Source organism: Scardinius erythrophthalmus (genome assembly GCF_964197995.2).
Source record: "Scardinius erythrophthalmus genome assembly, chromosome: 7".
NCBI classification, from domain to species: Eukaryota; Metazoa; Chordata; class Actinopteri; order Cypriniformes; family Leuciscidae; genus Scardinius; species Scardinius erythrophthalmus.
Genome location: NC_138227.1, coordinates 10,664,227 through 10,681,926, shown reverse-complemented (window position 1 = coordinate 10,681,926; position 17,700 = coordinate 10,664,227). Strand labels below are relative to the sequence as shown.

Here is a 17,700-nt window from a genome sequence, read left to right as displayed (position 1 = left end):
GAGTGGGAAAACAAACAGCAGACAAACAACAGTACTTCCTACATATTCGTACTACTCGAGCGTTATTTCGCGTCAAGCGTCTCTCTCGCGCGTAGTGTTTACAGTGAGTCCGGCGAGCTCAGAGGACGCGCGTCCCATCATCACTAAATGACGCGCCGCAGCGCTGCAGATTTACATCCACTCCACAGTTCGACACGCGTTCAACATAGATGGACCCGCATCATCTGAGGACTTCAGAGTGATATTACTGTTGTGCTTGTGTTTTTCCCTTTTCTTTTTGTAAAATGAGCGGAGGGGAAATCATCTGTCAGGGATGGTTGAGAAAGTCGCCACCCGAGAAGAAGCTGCGGAGATATGTAAGTGTTTGCGGAGCTATGTTCTTATGTCAGAATGTTGTGCTTTATATTATGTACAGTAACAGTGATGCAGAAAACTTAACTTTTATTAACCAACTCTCTGATTGCAATCTATTCGTCCTCATGAAATAAATATCAATGGTGAACATTAGTTTACAAGTCAACAAAATGCACTTCACTGTGTTTTTATGACAATTTTGTTGGTAAACAAAATCAGCCTTAGATGGTTTAGGCTGGACTAGGTGGTCGAATTGCTTGGTTAAGCATGCATTTAACTGGGCGGACAGCTATTAAGTGTCAAAAACCCATTTAAAACCTACAAAACAGACTGGTCCAAGTTTTTTTTTTTTTTTTTTTACTTTTTTTTTTAGTAGATGAAGCTGATATTTATGATCATCTGAATATCATATATAATAGAGCAGGGTATAATAATAAAGTAGGGTCTCTGATTGGCACTATATTGTTATATAGTCATATAGTGATTTTGACATTTGTTCACAGTGAATAAAATCAAAATGCGGCCAACTGATATTGATTATTAATGCAGATTATGATTTCAATATCTGGAGCAGGGCAGCAGATATAAAGCTGATTTATACATTACACAAATTAAAGGTGCAGTCAGTAAATTATTGGTAATGGTACACAAAGAAAATAAATTATCTGCATTTCACCACTTTTAAAACAAAAAAAGGAAGCCTTCTATATGGTGTGCAACGCCTGCTCGTAAGTCGTGGGTGATGCCATGTCATGCAATTAACAAAATGTTTTCCTTTAAGTCAGTACTCATGGTTTACAAAGCATAACATGTCTAGTATAAGATGAAAAGGAACAAAACAAATGTGTGGTATGAAACTGCAGCAGTTAGTAAACATAGCAATTGCTAAACAGACTAAACTTCATGCATCCTGACCAATAGGTGGCAGTGTAGTCCAAAACACTTTGAGACGAATCTAGCTACCTGATCGCTAACAAAATTTACTGAGTGCATTTTTTAATGACGACAAGTGAGACACAAAATTGCTAAAAATCGAATAAATACGTATTTTACACAACATCAGTACATTAAAAGTACTGAAACCAAAATGCGCAGTCATTACATTTCAGAATTGACACAAGGAGGAACTAACCGCTATTTATTGGTCATGCTGGCATGTTTAGTTGCCGTTGCTGATAATAGACCAACATACTGTATATCAGTCAGGACTTGATTATTTGCCAATGCATATCATTTCAAATTGGCCAAATATTAATCGGCCTGGGCTGTGTTTCCTAAAAGCATCGTAAGCCTAAGTCGATCGTAGAACCACTTCCACAAATGGTCTCTATGATCCACTTAGGCTCATGATGCTTTTGGGAAACGAAGCCCTGGTCAATGTAGTCTTTATTGTTGTCCCAACCTTAGCAGGTGCAGCCTGTTTTGCACTAGCATCTGTCATGTAAAACAGACAAACTAGTTCATGTACTATCATTAAAACACACAACCACACACATTTATTATTTCGGATGACCACCAATAATACCTGCTTTATAATAAGATTATGACTAATATAATCTGGACTTAATTGAACTAAAGAAGCTGAGCACAATGGGGTTTGAAGACACCACAGAGACACCGTCTGTCTCCTAATTCTGTTTTGGACAGCTGTCTACGCAACTGTTCCTATTAAAAGGGCAGAAACTGTTTACTGCCCCTCTTTCATCTGATGTTAGTTTGCTAGAAGCCAGTTGCTGGATTACTGTAAACTGGAGACCTTGGACCGTTGGACATGTGGAGGCCTTACATCTTTCTTTGGTGCCTGAACGTTGGAGACTGTTGCTTTCCGGTTTGCCAGAGCAGATAATGCGTCCCGCACAAAAGCTGCGAAGGCCTACGGTTTTAGATCTCATAAATACAGCTGTCTCGTGTTTATCTACAGTGTTGCATTACAGGACTTCTCCATCCTCCTACCTAACTTTGCCATGATGTCATCTCATTCTCCCGCTCTCTCTTTCTCCTTCCTTCTCTCTCGGTTTCATTGGGAGAGCCCGTATCTGCATGTCCTCAGATGCACACATGCTAGGTCATTTCCTCATTGTCTTCCACATAAAGCAGCCCTGTCTTATGTGGAGCTGTACAGGAACTGTTCATGTCAAAATAAGTGGGCAGCTGGGGCTGGGAAGAGGAAAAGCAGACACATGTTTACCTTATAAGTGAAGGTTACTCCTTGAATCAAAAAAACACTGTTAAAGGAATAGTTCGCTCATAAATTCAACATAGGCTCATTGAAAAAACTCCAAAAAATAACATGTACGTACAATTCACTGCAGTTTCCTGCTGAAATGAACACTGGCTGCAGTTAGGCCCGGTTTACACCTGGTATTAAGATGCGTTTTGGATGATCGGATCACAAGTAGACGAAGGGGACAAATCCATCTCTTTTGTCCACTTTCAACCACTTCTGCCCTGATGTCTTCGAGGGGAGGGTCTATGGGTGGATAAATATATGGGCTTTTTCAGATCTTTCGATCTAATGGATGAAATAAGCTTGTGTATTTTACATATGAACATGCCGGAGATGACAGAAGAACATACGGAGAGCAGCAGCTTTAGTTTCTGCTCTGACAGACGCAAGACCAGCGGAACACTGTGAGTGTGTGAAATCAGGAATGGCGAGAGAACATCGTGCTTGGTGCGTTTTTTTTGTCTTCTAACCGAACTTAGGTCTTCAGTTGACAAAGTTTAAATCTCATCTGGCTAGTGCGTGTCCCATTATGTTTACTTATCAGGTCAGTAGATGGAGATCAGGAGGTCTTTTGTGGCTGTTCGATCACATGAGCGTTTACACTACTAAAGCAATCCGGTCTAATGCGTTTTCGACTACCTCTGGAAGTGGACAAGCTCAAAACGTTTTAGACCGCGTTTACACCTGTATTTAGTGTCGTCCACTTCTGATCCGATCGTCCAAAGCGCATCTTTATTCCAGATGTATACAGGGCCTAAAACACCTACAACATTTATTCCTTTTCATAGAAATTAAAATTACAGGGGCAGAATATCTATTAATAAAGACATATTTTTGCACGGTTACTTGCACAATAGTATGTTATGATCTCAAAGCACTTTTACCATAGTACATTTAGTACAACTAATACATTTTTACATCATGTGACCAGCTTCATATGTATACACTTGGTATTTCAGATGTAGTAAACTTGCTCAGTAGCTCACCTGGTACAGCGTTTGCGATCTAGAGTCAGGACACTCCGTGAAAGAGCCCAAAGACTTGTAGAAGCAAGCTAAAGTGGCACGGTTGCATCAGCAATTGCATTTTTATCTGGTGTTTGCTTTTGTTAACATTATCGGTTAGGTTGAGTGTAGGTACTTCCAAAATACAACAAACAGATTCACATTCATCTGTTTCGGATAACACTTAATGCACTTTTAACGCCACTTCACTGGACATTTCAATGTCGTGCAAGAAGTTACATAATATCAGTTTGCATAAATGTTGTCACAGGTACTTATTTCCAATGAACCTGGGTTGCAAACATGATTATTTGTCAGAATAATTGGTAAAATTATTGTGTAACCATTTCTATTTTTGTCTTTAATAAAAAATAACAGCAAACAAGTTTGCCGCAACATGACAGTTAGTAAATAATGACAGAGTTTTCACTTTTGGCTGAACTATTCCTTTTGTCTACGAGCTGGACATCATGATCTTGAGGCCTTGCATCCAAAAGTGTCTTGTCCACATAGCAAAAGGCCAAAAAAGCCAGGCATGGACATTCTGTAGACATTCTCCAATCAGCTGGACAGGGAAAAGCCTGTGCCAAAAGGACTAATTCTCCCATCTAAAAAAAATTCCTTCCACTTAAAGATGCTGGTGCTGGACAATGACAGCCATTAAGGGCACTGAATTGCCGTCATCTGACATTACTGACATCCTCATGTAGAGAGATATTTTAAGCAGCTGAGTATTTCAGCATTCCTCTTGTAAGGTGTTTTTTTTTAGGAGAAAAAGAACTGGACAGTTAGAGCTGGCGGTTAATGATTGATTGGTTTAAATTCTTCCACATGCTTTTGGATTGATGAAGAGTTCAACTCATATAATTTGTCGCTGGCTTATATATTGGTTTCCTTGGGTTCTTTTGAATCCCCAAGGCAAATGCATTACAAAGGGGATTTGACTAATTTGCAATAGTTATTGTGAGACTTCAGTGACTGTTTTATGGAAAGCTTAGTATTTCCTTATTCCATTCTTTTAGATTTTTCTTGCTATTCCATTCTTCAAACTTGTTTACCTCAGTTTCAAATAAATATTCTGTTTTCATAGTAAACAAAACAAGCTTTCCATGCTTTCCGTGCAAGTTCAGCTGTACTTAAAGTGGAACAGGTAAATACACGCTTTAGAGGGTATCTCCTTAACGTCAATCCTGTCATGTAAATAGTATGCAAATACACATGGCAAACACCCTGGGCAGTTACAGCCTACTAGCAACAGTTGAAAACTGATGTAGTAAGTTTGCTGATAGCTTTTATGACCTTTTTGGGAGAGCAACCTATATTTGCCCTTGTGTTTTTTATGATATTTTTCTTCATTCAATTTTTTATCGAAGTATGTATTTGCAATAAAAGTATGACTGAGATAATGATATCTCTGTTTATATATCTGGAGAACACGATACTGGTGCTTGCATTAGAGAGAGCATGAAAGCAAATGAGTTAATGAACAGCAATATCAGTCTCAGCTCCCTTCTTCTTTTATCGGATGGAACATTCCATATTTTATGGTCCTAAATAGCCTCCTAATTCATGATGGGAATACTGCATACCAAGTGAATCTCATGAAAACATGTCCAGGTCACATTTAACCACAAAATCAATAGGAAAAAAAAACACACACAAAATATTTAACCACAAAAAAGAAAAATAATATTTTGCATTCTGACGTTCATTTCAATTGACAATTAATTTGCAGTGGCAGGACTTTTTAATTCTTTCTTTTTTAAATTAAATATAATATAGAGTGCGTGTACATGTAATCAGATTCCAAAATTGTAGTACTTTTAATTAGATTATATTACATTTCAAAATGCTCATAATCAGATTACATTTACTTTTTTATGGATTACATCATTAAATATTATTCACAAAACAACAGTAAATTATTCATTATTTTTTTATTCTCCCTGATTCTTATTTTTACTCTTTTAAAATGTCTTTTATATTGTGTGTCATACTGTTTAGCTTTGATTGTATTCTCAATATAGAATGGCCATGTAAATGGCATGTACAAACAAAAGCATCTCTCATTTAAACCATGTATGAGATGAATAATTAAGTTACTAAACACTGCTGATATATAGCTGTGAAACACACAGTCTTTATCATATGCAGTGACCTTCACTAATTATTGATCAGGAATAAAAAGTCTGGACAAAAATATTTCAAACCTGGAAAACTTGACCTAAAATATTTACCCCTGAGATTTTAAATGTGTTAGGTCAAACGTAATCTAAAAAGTAGTCAGAATACATTATCTAGATTACCTTACTAACTACAATTTTCCACATGTAATTTCTGAATATACATAAAAGTATTGTACCATGATTTTTTTTTTAAGTATAATTGATTCTTTTTTTAATTAAATTAATTTTAATACAGAAATTAGATCAAATTATACTAATATAATCCAAAAAATAGACCTAATTTTCAAAACACTAGGTTTTTAGATGAAATATGCCTTGGACATATACGTACTTGACAGTACTTTTTGTGATATTCGCCCACGTATATTTAATATGTAAGATTGTCCCACTTGCCTGTCTAACCTGTGAAGCTGTGCCAAAGGCTGTGTCACTACTGACTACAATAAAACCGAAGGTCGGAAATGGACAATTCTGGCATTTCCCACCACAGCTTCTCATTTCCTTTTCCTACAACTGCCATTGGCTTCCTCTGTGTCCGCTCTCATTTGAATCTGTGGATCATTCGTAGCCATTAAAAGCGCCTGAGCAGAAAGAGGTGAGAATATCTCAACTGCTTGTGTAACATGAGCGTTTCGGCAGCTATAGCAGAAGTTGGTACCACCCATTCTCCTGGTCCTGATCTCCCAAACATGTCTGTTTGCATAATCCATCGCTACATTCCTGCATGATCATATCAGGGGAAGGTGACTGCAGTGCGTTCTCTCCCTACTCCAAACGTCGTCTGGAAAGTGTACTTCATGTGCATTTGAGGTTGTTTGTGTGTCTGGGTGGGGGTCAGCTGCCGCCTGTGTGCTGTTGTTTTGCAGAGGAGCGCTGGGAAGTCCTTGCCCTCCGAGGTCAGCGGCGAACACCTCCCAGTTCCTGCTTTGACGGACAAACCAACGCTCAAACAGGCATTCTCCTTGTTCCACATCATCTGACACACATTGGATTTGCTCTCAATACCCAAATTGCAGACAGCTGGATGTCCTTTTGAGTGCTGGGAGACGCTCAGCTCAATCCTCTCGGGATGAGTTAATGAGCCTGTATAGATTACTATTCCATGCCTGGGACTTCAGCAATACTCAGTTTCTTCAGCTAGTGGTGCTTTCTAGAAATTTGAACAAACCTTAAAGGAATATTTCAGGATTTGCACTACTTAATAGACAGCATGTAAGGCATAATGTTGATCACCAATACAAACATGTATTTCCACTTTTCTTTAAACAAAATCAGAAATCTTTGGTTGCAGCGAGATACTTACATTGGAAGTGGATGGGGCCAATCCTTAAAGGGATAGTTCACCCAGATCTGAAAAAAAAAAATGCTGTCATCATGTCGTTCCAAAGCCATAAGACTTTTGTTCTCCTTCAGGACACAAATGAGGATATTTTTAAGTAATCTGAGAGTTTCTGTCCCTTCTTTGAAAGTCTATTCACCCAAAACTCTTGATTAATACAGAGATCTTAAAATGAATCCATATAAATAGAGCAGTTTAATCCAAGTTTTCTGAAGAGGCACGATTGCTTTATACGCTGAACAGATTTAATTTAGCTTTTATTCATGTATAAACATTGATCAGTAAACATAAATGGCTGTACTTGCTTGACGTGCAACAAACCTCTTCTTGATTCTTGCGGAAACTCAAACGTAACACGAGAGAATGAACCTCTTTGGTTCATTGGCATCAAGCAAGCATGCTTGAGCTTCGCTTTATCAAATTTGAGTGCTTTATGTACATTCGCTGATCAATGTCTCTTCAGAAGACTTGGATTAAACCACTCAATTCATACGGATTTCTTTTACGATCTCTTTATGAACATTTTGAAGCATTAGAGTTTCAATGGAGGGAGAAAAAGATCTCAGAATTCATTAAAAATATTTTCGTTTGTGAATGAAAGTCTTACGGGTTTGGAACGACATGAGGGTGAGTAATTGATGACAGAAATGTAATTTTTGTGACCCTTTAAATGTTGTAAATACTCAATGGGGCAGTAGTATAGCCACAAGATGTAAAGTGAGTGTTAACATGATTTTAGTTTGAAAATCACTCACTAACGTTTTATCACATTTTAAAAGTTAGATCTCATTTTAATAATTTGTTGCTGTGACAACACAACGCTGTAAATCCTTAAACTGTAAAATAAGCCAAGTTTCCATTCAAAGTTTTGAATTTAACTTGTTAAAAAATGTTACAATGTTAAAAAACATAAAGCACAGTTTCCATCCCATGTGTTCAAATTGGTGCAAAATATCTGCAATAAAAATTGCTACAATCAGGGAAGCCACTATTTTCCTCCATCAATAAATTACTTTGAAAAACTAAACGAAATAAACGCTGTCATGTTATCGTGCGTTTGGATTTTGCTGTTCGGGAACGCAATCACGTGAGACGCTTCTGGGAAGGAAAGGAATTAAACCAATCATTCTGATTACAGATTTTAGCTCGGGCTTTTCAGAATGATCAAGCCAACATTTGAGATGCTGTGATGTGATTGGTCCCACATGGTGCAATCACATCCATCGCTGCGGAAAAGTCATGAGTTTTTTTTGTTGCGCATCGAGTTTCCATTGTAGTTCATGCGCATGTCTTTTAAAAAAAAAGATTTATAATTGGTGTTTTTGCCTTTATTATAATAGGACAGTATAGACAGGAAGTGAAGTGGGAGAGAGGGGGACGAGATTCGAACTCGGGTCGCCCGATGAGCAACGACGCTATATGTCGGCGCCAACAATGCGCATGTCTTCTTATTGGATAAAAACATCCACCTCAAATTATAATTTTTTTTTGAATTTATGTGCATCTTGCTGTATCCATCCTGCATTTTTTGTTTTTACGCAATATCCCAAAATGCACACAAAAATAGGAGGACAAAAACATAGCTAGTTTTTAACAGATTAACAGTTTTAACAAGTTTTAACAGAAGAATTAATACACAGGCTTTTATAAAATTGTAAGCTTCACATTACTGCTTTTAACCCTCCAAATATTGGCCCCATTGACTTCCATTGTAAGTGTCTCAGCGTAACCTTGACTTTTGCTCTTTTAAAAGAAAACATGGATTGAGTCAAAATAATTTGGGGAGGTGAGCACAAATTCTTTTTGATTATTAAATATTGTATTGAACCCCAAATATTTTTGAATAAGTATTGAACTTGCAATTTTTCTCAACATTTCTGCTACGAACAGAAAAATTTACATTGAGGAAAGAACCCAGGACCAGTGCCATATCTATAACATTCATATCATAACACCTGCTGGGCGATAAAACAGTAGGATGACGATTGTTTCCTTCATGTCGCTAGCTTACTTGGTTTGAGATATAAATTACATAATTTATCCACAATGGTTTATGGCTTCCTTTATTTAAGCCTCTTATTTGACACACTTTTTCTGACCTCTCTTTAGCCAGGAAATTACAGTCGAGATGGAGGATCTTTATATAGTAAATAGCCTGGCCTTCAGCATGTCCTGTGGAGCTAGAGCTACCTGTTTGTGTTATAAGCTGAAAGCTCAACAGCAGCAGTAGCATGTTCCAGACTTCCTCTGATGGCACCTACAGGAAATGTTCAGCCCGGGGTCTCATGAGGAGGGGAAATGAGTGGGACGTGTTTGGGGGTTCTTGTCTGCTGTTTTTTAGAGAACTAAATTAAAGTGTGTTTTCATCATAGGAAATCGAATTCCACTGATAGTGGTCTTCTGACTCAAATAAGTTTGAGTCCCTTTTATTATATGTGACCCTGGACCACAAAACCAGTCACATGGGTCAGTTTTTTGAAATTGAGATTTAAACATCATCTGAAAGCTGAGAAATAAGCTTTCCATTGATGTATGGTTTGTTAGGATAGGACAATATTTGGCCGAAATCTGGTATCTGAGGGTGCAATAAAATCGAAACATTGAGAAAATGTCCTTTAAAGTTGTCCATTTAAGTTTGCGATTGTGCTGCATTTACTCACAAAAATAATTTTTTATATATTTACGATAGGAAATTTACAAAATATCTTCATGGAACATGATCTTTACTTAATATCCTAATGATTTTTGGCATAAAAGAAAAATCGATAATTTTGACCTTGGCTATTGCCACAAATATACCCGTTCGACTTGTGACTGGTTTTGTGATCCAGGGTCACATATATAAAGTGCCTTTTATTATGTCAATTGGGGCTTGAAGAAGATCGAACCCAAGAGAACTCAGTGTCAAAGTAAGGTCTTTTCTCACTGTCTCTCAAAACCTCTATTGTGTCTTGCTGCCTTTTTTTAGAAGCTAATTTACGACTGGGTGACATTAATTTAAGTCTTAGGCATGTGTGTCTGTAGTCTTCCAAATTTGCAAAGTACGCTGACTAATTATGTAGACTGGTTAAGAACACGTTGATATGAAATGAACAAATGAAATGAACATCTATATCATGTTTGTCTCGTGAATGCTAAAAGATTAAACGGATTATGGAAGTAATCGTGAAAAAATCTTTGAATTATTTTGCTGATGTTCTTGTGTAAATGATGCTGACGTTATTTCTAATTCATTTGGACATTCATACATTTTTGGTCAGATTTTTGCCTATGTGTGTTTCAGTATTCAGACAAACATTATGACGATTCTTTGGAAGACGCCTCGTATTTATGCATTTTCATTAGTTATTACCATTAACTTAAAGCCGTAAAATAGCAATAAATATATTATTTTATCTACATTGTCCAGCCCTAGGATACAAAGGCTTTTGGATGCAATATGATGATGATGCCACACTGGTATCGATTGATATCTGAAATGACCCTTATAACCTCCATATCACTTCCCAGAAAATTGTTTATTGAAATGGACAGAAATTCCCAATGTTCTCTGTGTCCTAATGCTCCAGTGCTCAAGGGGTTTGTCCAGATCTATTAGTCGATTATGCTTGGAGATGATGAGCAGTTATTATGGAAATTGATCATTAAAACGGTCATCTGTTTTTGACATTTGAGGGCACCCGCACAGGTGATGTCATCGTATTAAGGATGACGCATGCGATTGGATGAGCTCCTGTTTGGTCACATGGCACACGGAGGGCCATGTTTGATTAAAAGTGCTCTGTGCTGCTTGGTCATAATTGGAGAGGGGAAGCACTGGCTTTGTAGCACATCTACTTTAGACGCGGTTCCAGGACAAAGCATTCTCTTCCTAAAGCTACTTATCACAGGCTTGCATGAAATATAACCCCCACAAGCAAATGACTTCAGCGTGATCAAATCTAAAATGGTTGTAAGCACAACTAGGGAAGCACAAATAGGTTAAAAATATCCTATCTATTCTTCCTCTTCCACAAGTAAAAAAATCCCATTCATTTTCTCCATAGACAAGCTGATTTTTCGAGAAAATTATGTACAAACCTTTCAAGACACAGGGTGATTTTGAAAATTTAGACCATGCGCTTAGATCGCTAAAATAGTGTAAAAGTTACTTGCACACACCTTTAAAACGTCTAATATGTTAACAGTGTGTGCAGTGCCTTGCAGATTTGATGTGTAAATGTGTGCCTGTGTAAAAACAAAGCACCCTGTGAAACTCCCCACTGATTCTGTTAAATCATTATCACCCACCATTGAAATGCAGAGGCAGCCTGTTGCATTTCTCCCTGTGTGGATCAGTTCACACACTCCTGATGGACTGGTTAATCATTCTTGTTGTCTGTGAGCAACCTGAATTTCAAACGTCTTTATCTGCATCAAGAATCAAGCCAAAATGGGGTGTGAAGTTCTTCAAATGGTTGATGCTTGCTGTTGCACCACTGCTGTATTTTGCTTGCACTTAACATGTAATATATGAAGCTTTATGTACGGCAGCTAATGCCACAAAATGGAGCTCTGATCGATGACATTTAAAATATCAAAGTTGGAAAAAAAAACCAGACTGATATTTGACAGAAGTGCTGTATTTTCTTTCATATAATACTATTTTATTGCCTTAAACCACACTTATGTTGTTTTTGTCAGCTTTTTGAACAGTGTTTAGTTGAATATTATAGAATAAGGAAAAAGGCAAATGCAGCAATTTGTTCATACGTAAACTATGGTCCTAAAATTAGGAGTTAGTGCGATGTGAAAACGATATATGGATGGAGTTGATCGGGTCCATCAACACCGCAAAAGCTTTACAGTCCTATACCACTTCATGGGTCGACAATTCATAGGCCGTTTTGATTTATATGTAGTTTACTGTGTTTGATGATCGTGTTATATTACATGTGCGTAAATGCTTCTATCGCTTGTTTCTGCTTCTTCTTCTTCGCATGTTTTTGAAGACGTGTAATAGCGCCCCCTGCCTCATAACAGTGAAAACATGGATTGGCTGAAAAAACGTCTCGTCGATGTCGAGGAAACGTTGTGTCATAAGTGATGGAAAATCTCATCAGTGGCGGCGAAAGATTAAACAAAGGGCCAAATATATGGAGCATAACCGTGATTATCTGCATGTTGTAAGCATCTTTCCTCAACTTTCAATGCGCATCAAAGGTGTGCTTGGTTGCAACATCTCCTATTGCACAACATGCGGTTTAAAGCAGCATGTACAGGTCAGCCTGGTTTGTTTATGTGACTGAGGATGTGGTCCACTGTAACAGTTAAGCTCAACCTTTTAAAGTCTAAAGTGACAGTGTCTGTCTCCTCAGCAGGCTCGCGTCAGTCGACTGTTCTCTCGGCAGGGCAAATTAACGTAGGATACAATCTGCCTCGGATGAAGTCAACCTGACAAACGAGAGAGATTTCAGGCGGCTGTTGTATGCACATCTTGTCCTCATTAGAAAGCTGTCATGCTTTGAGTCGAACCCAACTGAAGTGTGCCCTGCTGATTCTAGTTCAGCTTTCAAACACAAAAACAGCACAGATGGCAGAGAGCAGAGGAAGTGACACAAAGAGTTCTGATGAGCCAGAATGCTTTGCTGTCACTCAACACTCTCATGCATGGCTTTATGAATTGATCAGGGCGCGCATTCAACCCCAGCTTTAGAGTTTCAACTCCTTTTTCGAATTCGAGTGGGAGTCGAATAAATGTGTTTGATTGGATCTAGCTATCAGCATCCAATGGCTTCATTCAGAGGTGACGCATGTGTCTTTTGCTCATCAGGGCTCAATGTTTGATATGGTTGCTGGCGCTCTGCGACTTGTCGAAGAGACTATTGGCCAGATGAATGCAGAAGGTTGCAGTTGCAGCTCGGCTCATCAAGCAGAATAAGACTAATCAGCTTAAACGGTCCTCTGTCTTTAATCTGTCAGTCTTTCGCTTCTCGTCTCGCTCTCTTTTTCATCTGCACTTCTGTCCTTCCCTCTTTGCAAGAGCTATGAGATTCTCTTTCAGTAAGTTAATGCAAGCACTCCTCATTTTGTCTGCTTATCCCAAACGTCATGACGCAGTAGAACGCAAGAGCCAGAAACGCCCTTTTTAACAAAATGCCTTTTTTAACATAATACATTTAACCAACTGAACCAACTGTTCAACATGATTTTACATTCGGAATAAAAATGTATTGAATTTTTTAGGAGTGTGACGGGGTTAATTATGTAGAATGTAAACTTTTTATTTTTATTTTATTTTTTGTTAGAAAAAACAAAACAAATACCGATCTATTTATATATACAGTATATATATATATATATATATATATATATTGTTCGAAACTCATGTATAACTTTGAGGAAAGGTTTTGATCCACTTCAAATTTTTACTACTGTAGATATATATATACAGTGCCCTCCACAATTATTGAACCCCCTGGTAAATATGATCAAAATTGGCTGTAAAAAATAAATCTGCATCGATTATCCTTGTGATCTTTCATTCAAAAAATGTGCAAAATTCTAACCTTTCATTGAAGTAAAAGAATTGAAAGTGGGGGGAAAATCACATTATGAAATAAATGTTTTTCTCCAAAACACGTTGGCCACAATTATTGAAACCCTTTTATTAAATACTTTTTGCAATCTCCTTTTGCCAAGATAACAGCTCTGAGTCTTCTCCTATAATGCCTGATGAGTCTGGAGAACTCCTGACAAGAGATCAGAGACCATTCCTCCACACAGAATCTCTCCAGATCCTTCAGATTCCCAGATCCATGTTGGTGCTTCTCCTCTTCAGTTCAGCCCACTCATCAGGTCAGGGGACTGGGACGGTCATGGCAGAAGCTTCATTTTGTGCTCCACAACAAATTTTTGTTTTGATTTTGATGTTTGTTTTGGATCTTTGTCCTGATGGAAGATCCAACCACGGCATATTATAAGATTTCTAGCAGAAGGCGTCAGGTTTTGATTTTTTATCTGTTGATATTTGATAGAATCCACAATGCCATGTATCTGAACAAGAAGTCCAGGACCTCCAGCAGAAAAATATGCCCACAACATTAAAGATCCAATGGTATATTAAATTGTACACATGGGGTACTTTTTATCCTTGTGTTCACCAAACCCATCTAGTGTGTTTGCTGCCAAAAAGCTCTGTTTTAGTCTCATCTGACCACAGAACCCTGTGTTGTTTGAAGATCCAGTCGTGTCTGACAATTAAATTTGCTGGAATTTGTTTTTGGATGAGCGAGGAGGTTTTTTTTTAAACCCTCCCAAACAACATGTGGGGATGTAGGGGTTGTTTGATTTTTTTTTTTTTTTAGGCTTTCTGACCCTAAGACTCAACTAATCTCTGCAATTCTCCATCTGTGATCCTTGGAGAGTCTTTGGCCACTCAAACTTTCATACTCGCCGTGCATTAAGACAGTATAGACACACATCCTTTTCCTGGCAGATTCATAACATCTTTAGTTGGTTATAACTTCTTAATTATTGCCCTGATGGTCAAAATGGGGATTTTCAATTCTTTAGCTATTGTCTTACAGCCACTTTCTAGTTTGTGATGCTCAACAATCTTTTGCTACGCATCAGAACTGTATTCTGTGGTTTTACTCATTGTGATGGATGATTAAGGGGATTTGGCCTTTGTGTTTCCTCATATTTAAACTCCTGTGAAACACGAAGTCATAGCTGGACAGTTTCATGTTCCTAGTCACCCTGGTGTACTAAAAAAGGTAAATATTAATGGGAATATACTTCAGAGATATTTTACTCGTAAAAAATTCTAGGGGTTTCAATAATTGTGGCCAACATGTTTTGGAGAAAAACATTTATTTCATAATGTGATTTCTCCCCACTTTCAATTCTTTTACTTCAATGAAAGGTTAGAATTTTGCACATTTTTTGAATGAAAGATCACAAGGATAATCGATGCAGATTTATTTTTTACAGCCAATTTTGATCATATTTACCAGGGGGTTCAATAATTGTGGAGGGCACTGTATATAGTACCAAAACTTTGGAAAGTACATTGACTAATTAGTTTGTGTAAAAAAAATGTTACATGGTAAAACCCCCGATAATTCATGATGTGTGTAAAAAAAAATACTTTTATCTCGAAAATGTATTATTATTAAGATGTTTACACACATCTATTTAAGATGTAAGAAAAAATTATATATATATTTTTTATTTTTATTTTTTTTATTACTTGTCACTAAATTGAAACTTTTGTTAAAAATGGTATAGAAAATGTCCAAAAACTGTTGAAAGCAACATGAATACAAAGAGTACATTTCTAAAAGCTTGGTACATGTATTCAAAAAGATTTTTTAATAGATTTTTTTTTCTTCTTTTGTACACCCGCTGGGTTATTGACCCAGATATGAAAGCTTGGCTATTGGCTTGCAAGTCAGGATGTACATAGGCTACATGCATTACATTGCCACATTAATGTGAACACCTGCTTTCAGTTAATGCTTTCGGCTATTTCAGTTACATCCATTTCTAACAGGTGCATGAAATCAAACGTCCAGCTACTGCAAGCTCCTTAGTCAAGCATTCAGACTTGAACGGGGTGCACCAAAGTGACACTCATAGGATGCCACCTTTCCAAACAAATCAGACCTTCCGTGGTCAACCGCAAGTTCTGTTATTGTGAAATGGAAATGTCTAGGTAGCAACAGCTCGACCACAGGACCGCTGTGTGCGTAAAAATCAACACTCACTCCTGAGTTCCAGACGGCATAGATTTGTTTGCATAGATGAGCTGGTCTGCTGCAAGCAGGACTTCCTGCTCTTAAACCAGCCTAAGCTGGTTTTCTGGACTCCCAACCTGGTTACGATGGTCTGTTTTGCTAGTTTTAGAGTGATTTTGGGGACTAGCTGAGAATAACAAAACAGCTGAGTCTGGTTTTAGGCTGTGTTTTTTTCTTTCTTATCAGTAGGGCTCACATTACCATGCATGATGTGAAGCTTTGGCGGGAATGGTGTAAAGTGCGCCGCCATTGGACTCTAGGGAAGTGGAAAGGCATTCTCTGGTGCAATGAATCATGCTTCACCATCTTGTAGTCTGATGGATGAATATTGGTTTAGCGCATGCCAGGAGAAAGCTATGCCTTCTTGAACGCCTTCAGTTTGGCCTAGACCCCATTATTCCAGTGAAGACTAATCTTAAAGTGCCCATATTATGCTTGGGCTCTGCTAGAATGCATTTACATGATTTAAAGTTCATAAAGCACATTTTTATCATACTGTACATTTCCACAGCACTTATTTTCACCCTCTGCCTGAAACACTCACTTTTAGTTCCTGCCTCTTTAAAGCCCACCTTTCTGAAAAGCATAGTCTTCTCTGATTGGTCAGATGGCCCAGTCTGTTGTGATTGGTCTACTCTGCTCTGATTGGTCAGATGGCCCAGTCTGTTGTGATTGGTCTACTCTGCTCTGATTGGTCAGATGGCTCAGTCTGTTGTGATTGGTCTACTCTGCTCTGATTGGTCAGATGGCTCAGTCTGTTGTGATTGGTCTACTCTGCTCTGATTGGTCAGATGGCTCAGTCTGTTGTGATTGGTCTACTCTGCTCTGATTGGTCAGATGGCTCAGTCTGTTGTGATTGGTCTACTCTGCTCTGATTGGTCAGATGGCTCAGTCTGTTGTGATTGGTCTACTCTGCTCTGATTGGTCAGATGGCTCAGTCTGTTGTGATTGGTCTACTCTGCTCTGATTGGTCAGATGGCCCAGTCTGTTGTGATTGTTCTACTCTGCTCTGATTGGTCAGATGGCCCAGTCTGTTGTGATTGGTCTACTCTGCTCTGATTGGTCAGATGGCTCAGTCTGTTGTGATTGGTCTACTCTGCTCTGATTGGTCAGATGGCCCAGTCTGTTGTGATTGGTCTACTCTGCTCTGATTGGTCAGATGGCCCAGTCTGTTGTGATTGGTCTACTCTGCTCTGATTGGTCAGATGGCTCAGTCTGTTGTGATTGGTCTACTCTGCTCTGATTGGTCAGATGGCCCAGTCTGTTGTGGATTGTCTAACGCCTAGAACGTGTGTTCAAAATGTAATGCCTCTATAATCAAGTTAAATCTCCTGAGTCTTCTGTAAACAGTAGCTATTATATCTGGCTTCGTTATTGGAAGTTTATGCGTCTTTTTCGCCTTACAGCAAGCTAAAACAGCCAGAAGACTAGCCTTATGTAAATGTGTAACATGGTAACATAGCTGGCAGGACTACAAACAAGGTGTTTCAAGCAAGTTTTTTTGTTAATAACTCTCTTTGTTATGAACTCCCTTTGGCGAGGGTTTTGTGTTTTGCAAATTTGCAGATTGTTTACATGTACAAACAGTTATATTACACACTAAAGGAAAGGTAAAATAAAAAAAGATGCCCTTTAATTTATTATAATAAAGTTTCTGTAATCATGTATCACGTCGTTCTAAACCAAAACGACTCCAGTTCGTCTACGAAACACAAATTAAGATATTTGTAACAAAATCTTTTCTGTCCGCCATTTGAAAGTCCATTCTACCACAACTTTCACAGAGATTGTAAAAGTAATCCATATGAGT

The 17,700-nt window shown here is 38.1% G+C and overlaps 1 protein-coding gene across 1 annotated transcript in view; it reads left to right on the top strand.

The window, feature by feature from the left end:
• The window catches only part of gab2 (GRB2-associated binding protein 2), a 78,655-nt gene continuing 60,955 nt past the window's right edge, over positions 1 to 17,700 (top strand). Inside the window, exon 1 of the mRNA XM_081371501.1 lies at positions 1 to 356. Within this exon, the coding sequence (XP_081227627.1) occupies positions 285 to 356 (72 nt within the window). The 5' untranslated portion in view covers positions 1 to 284. The remainder of the gene's footprint in view (positions 357 to 17,700) is intronic.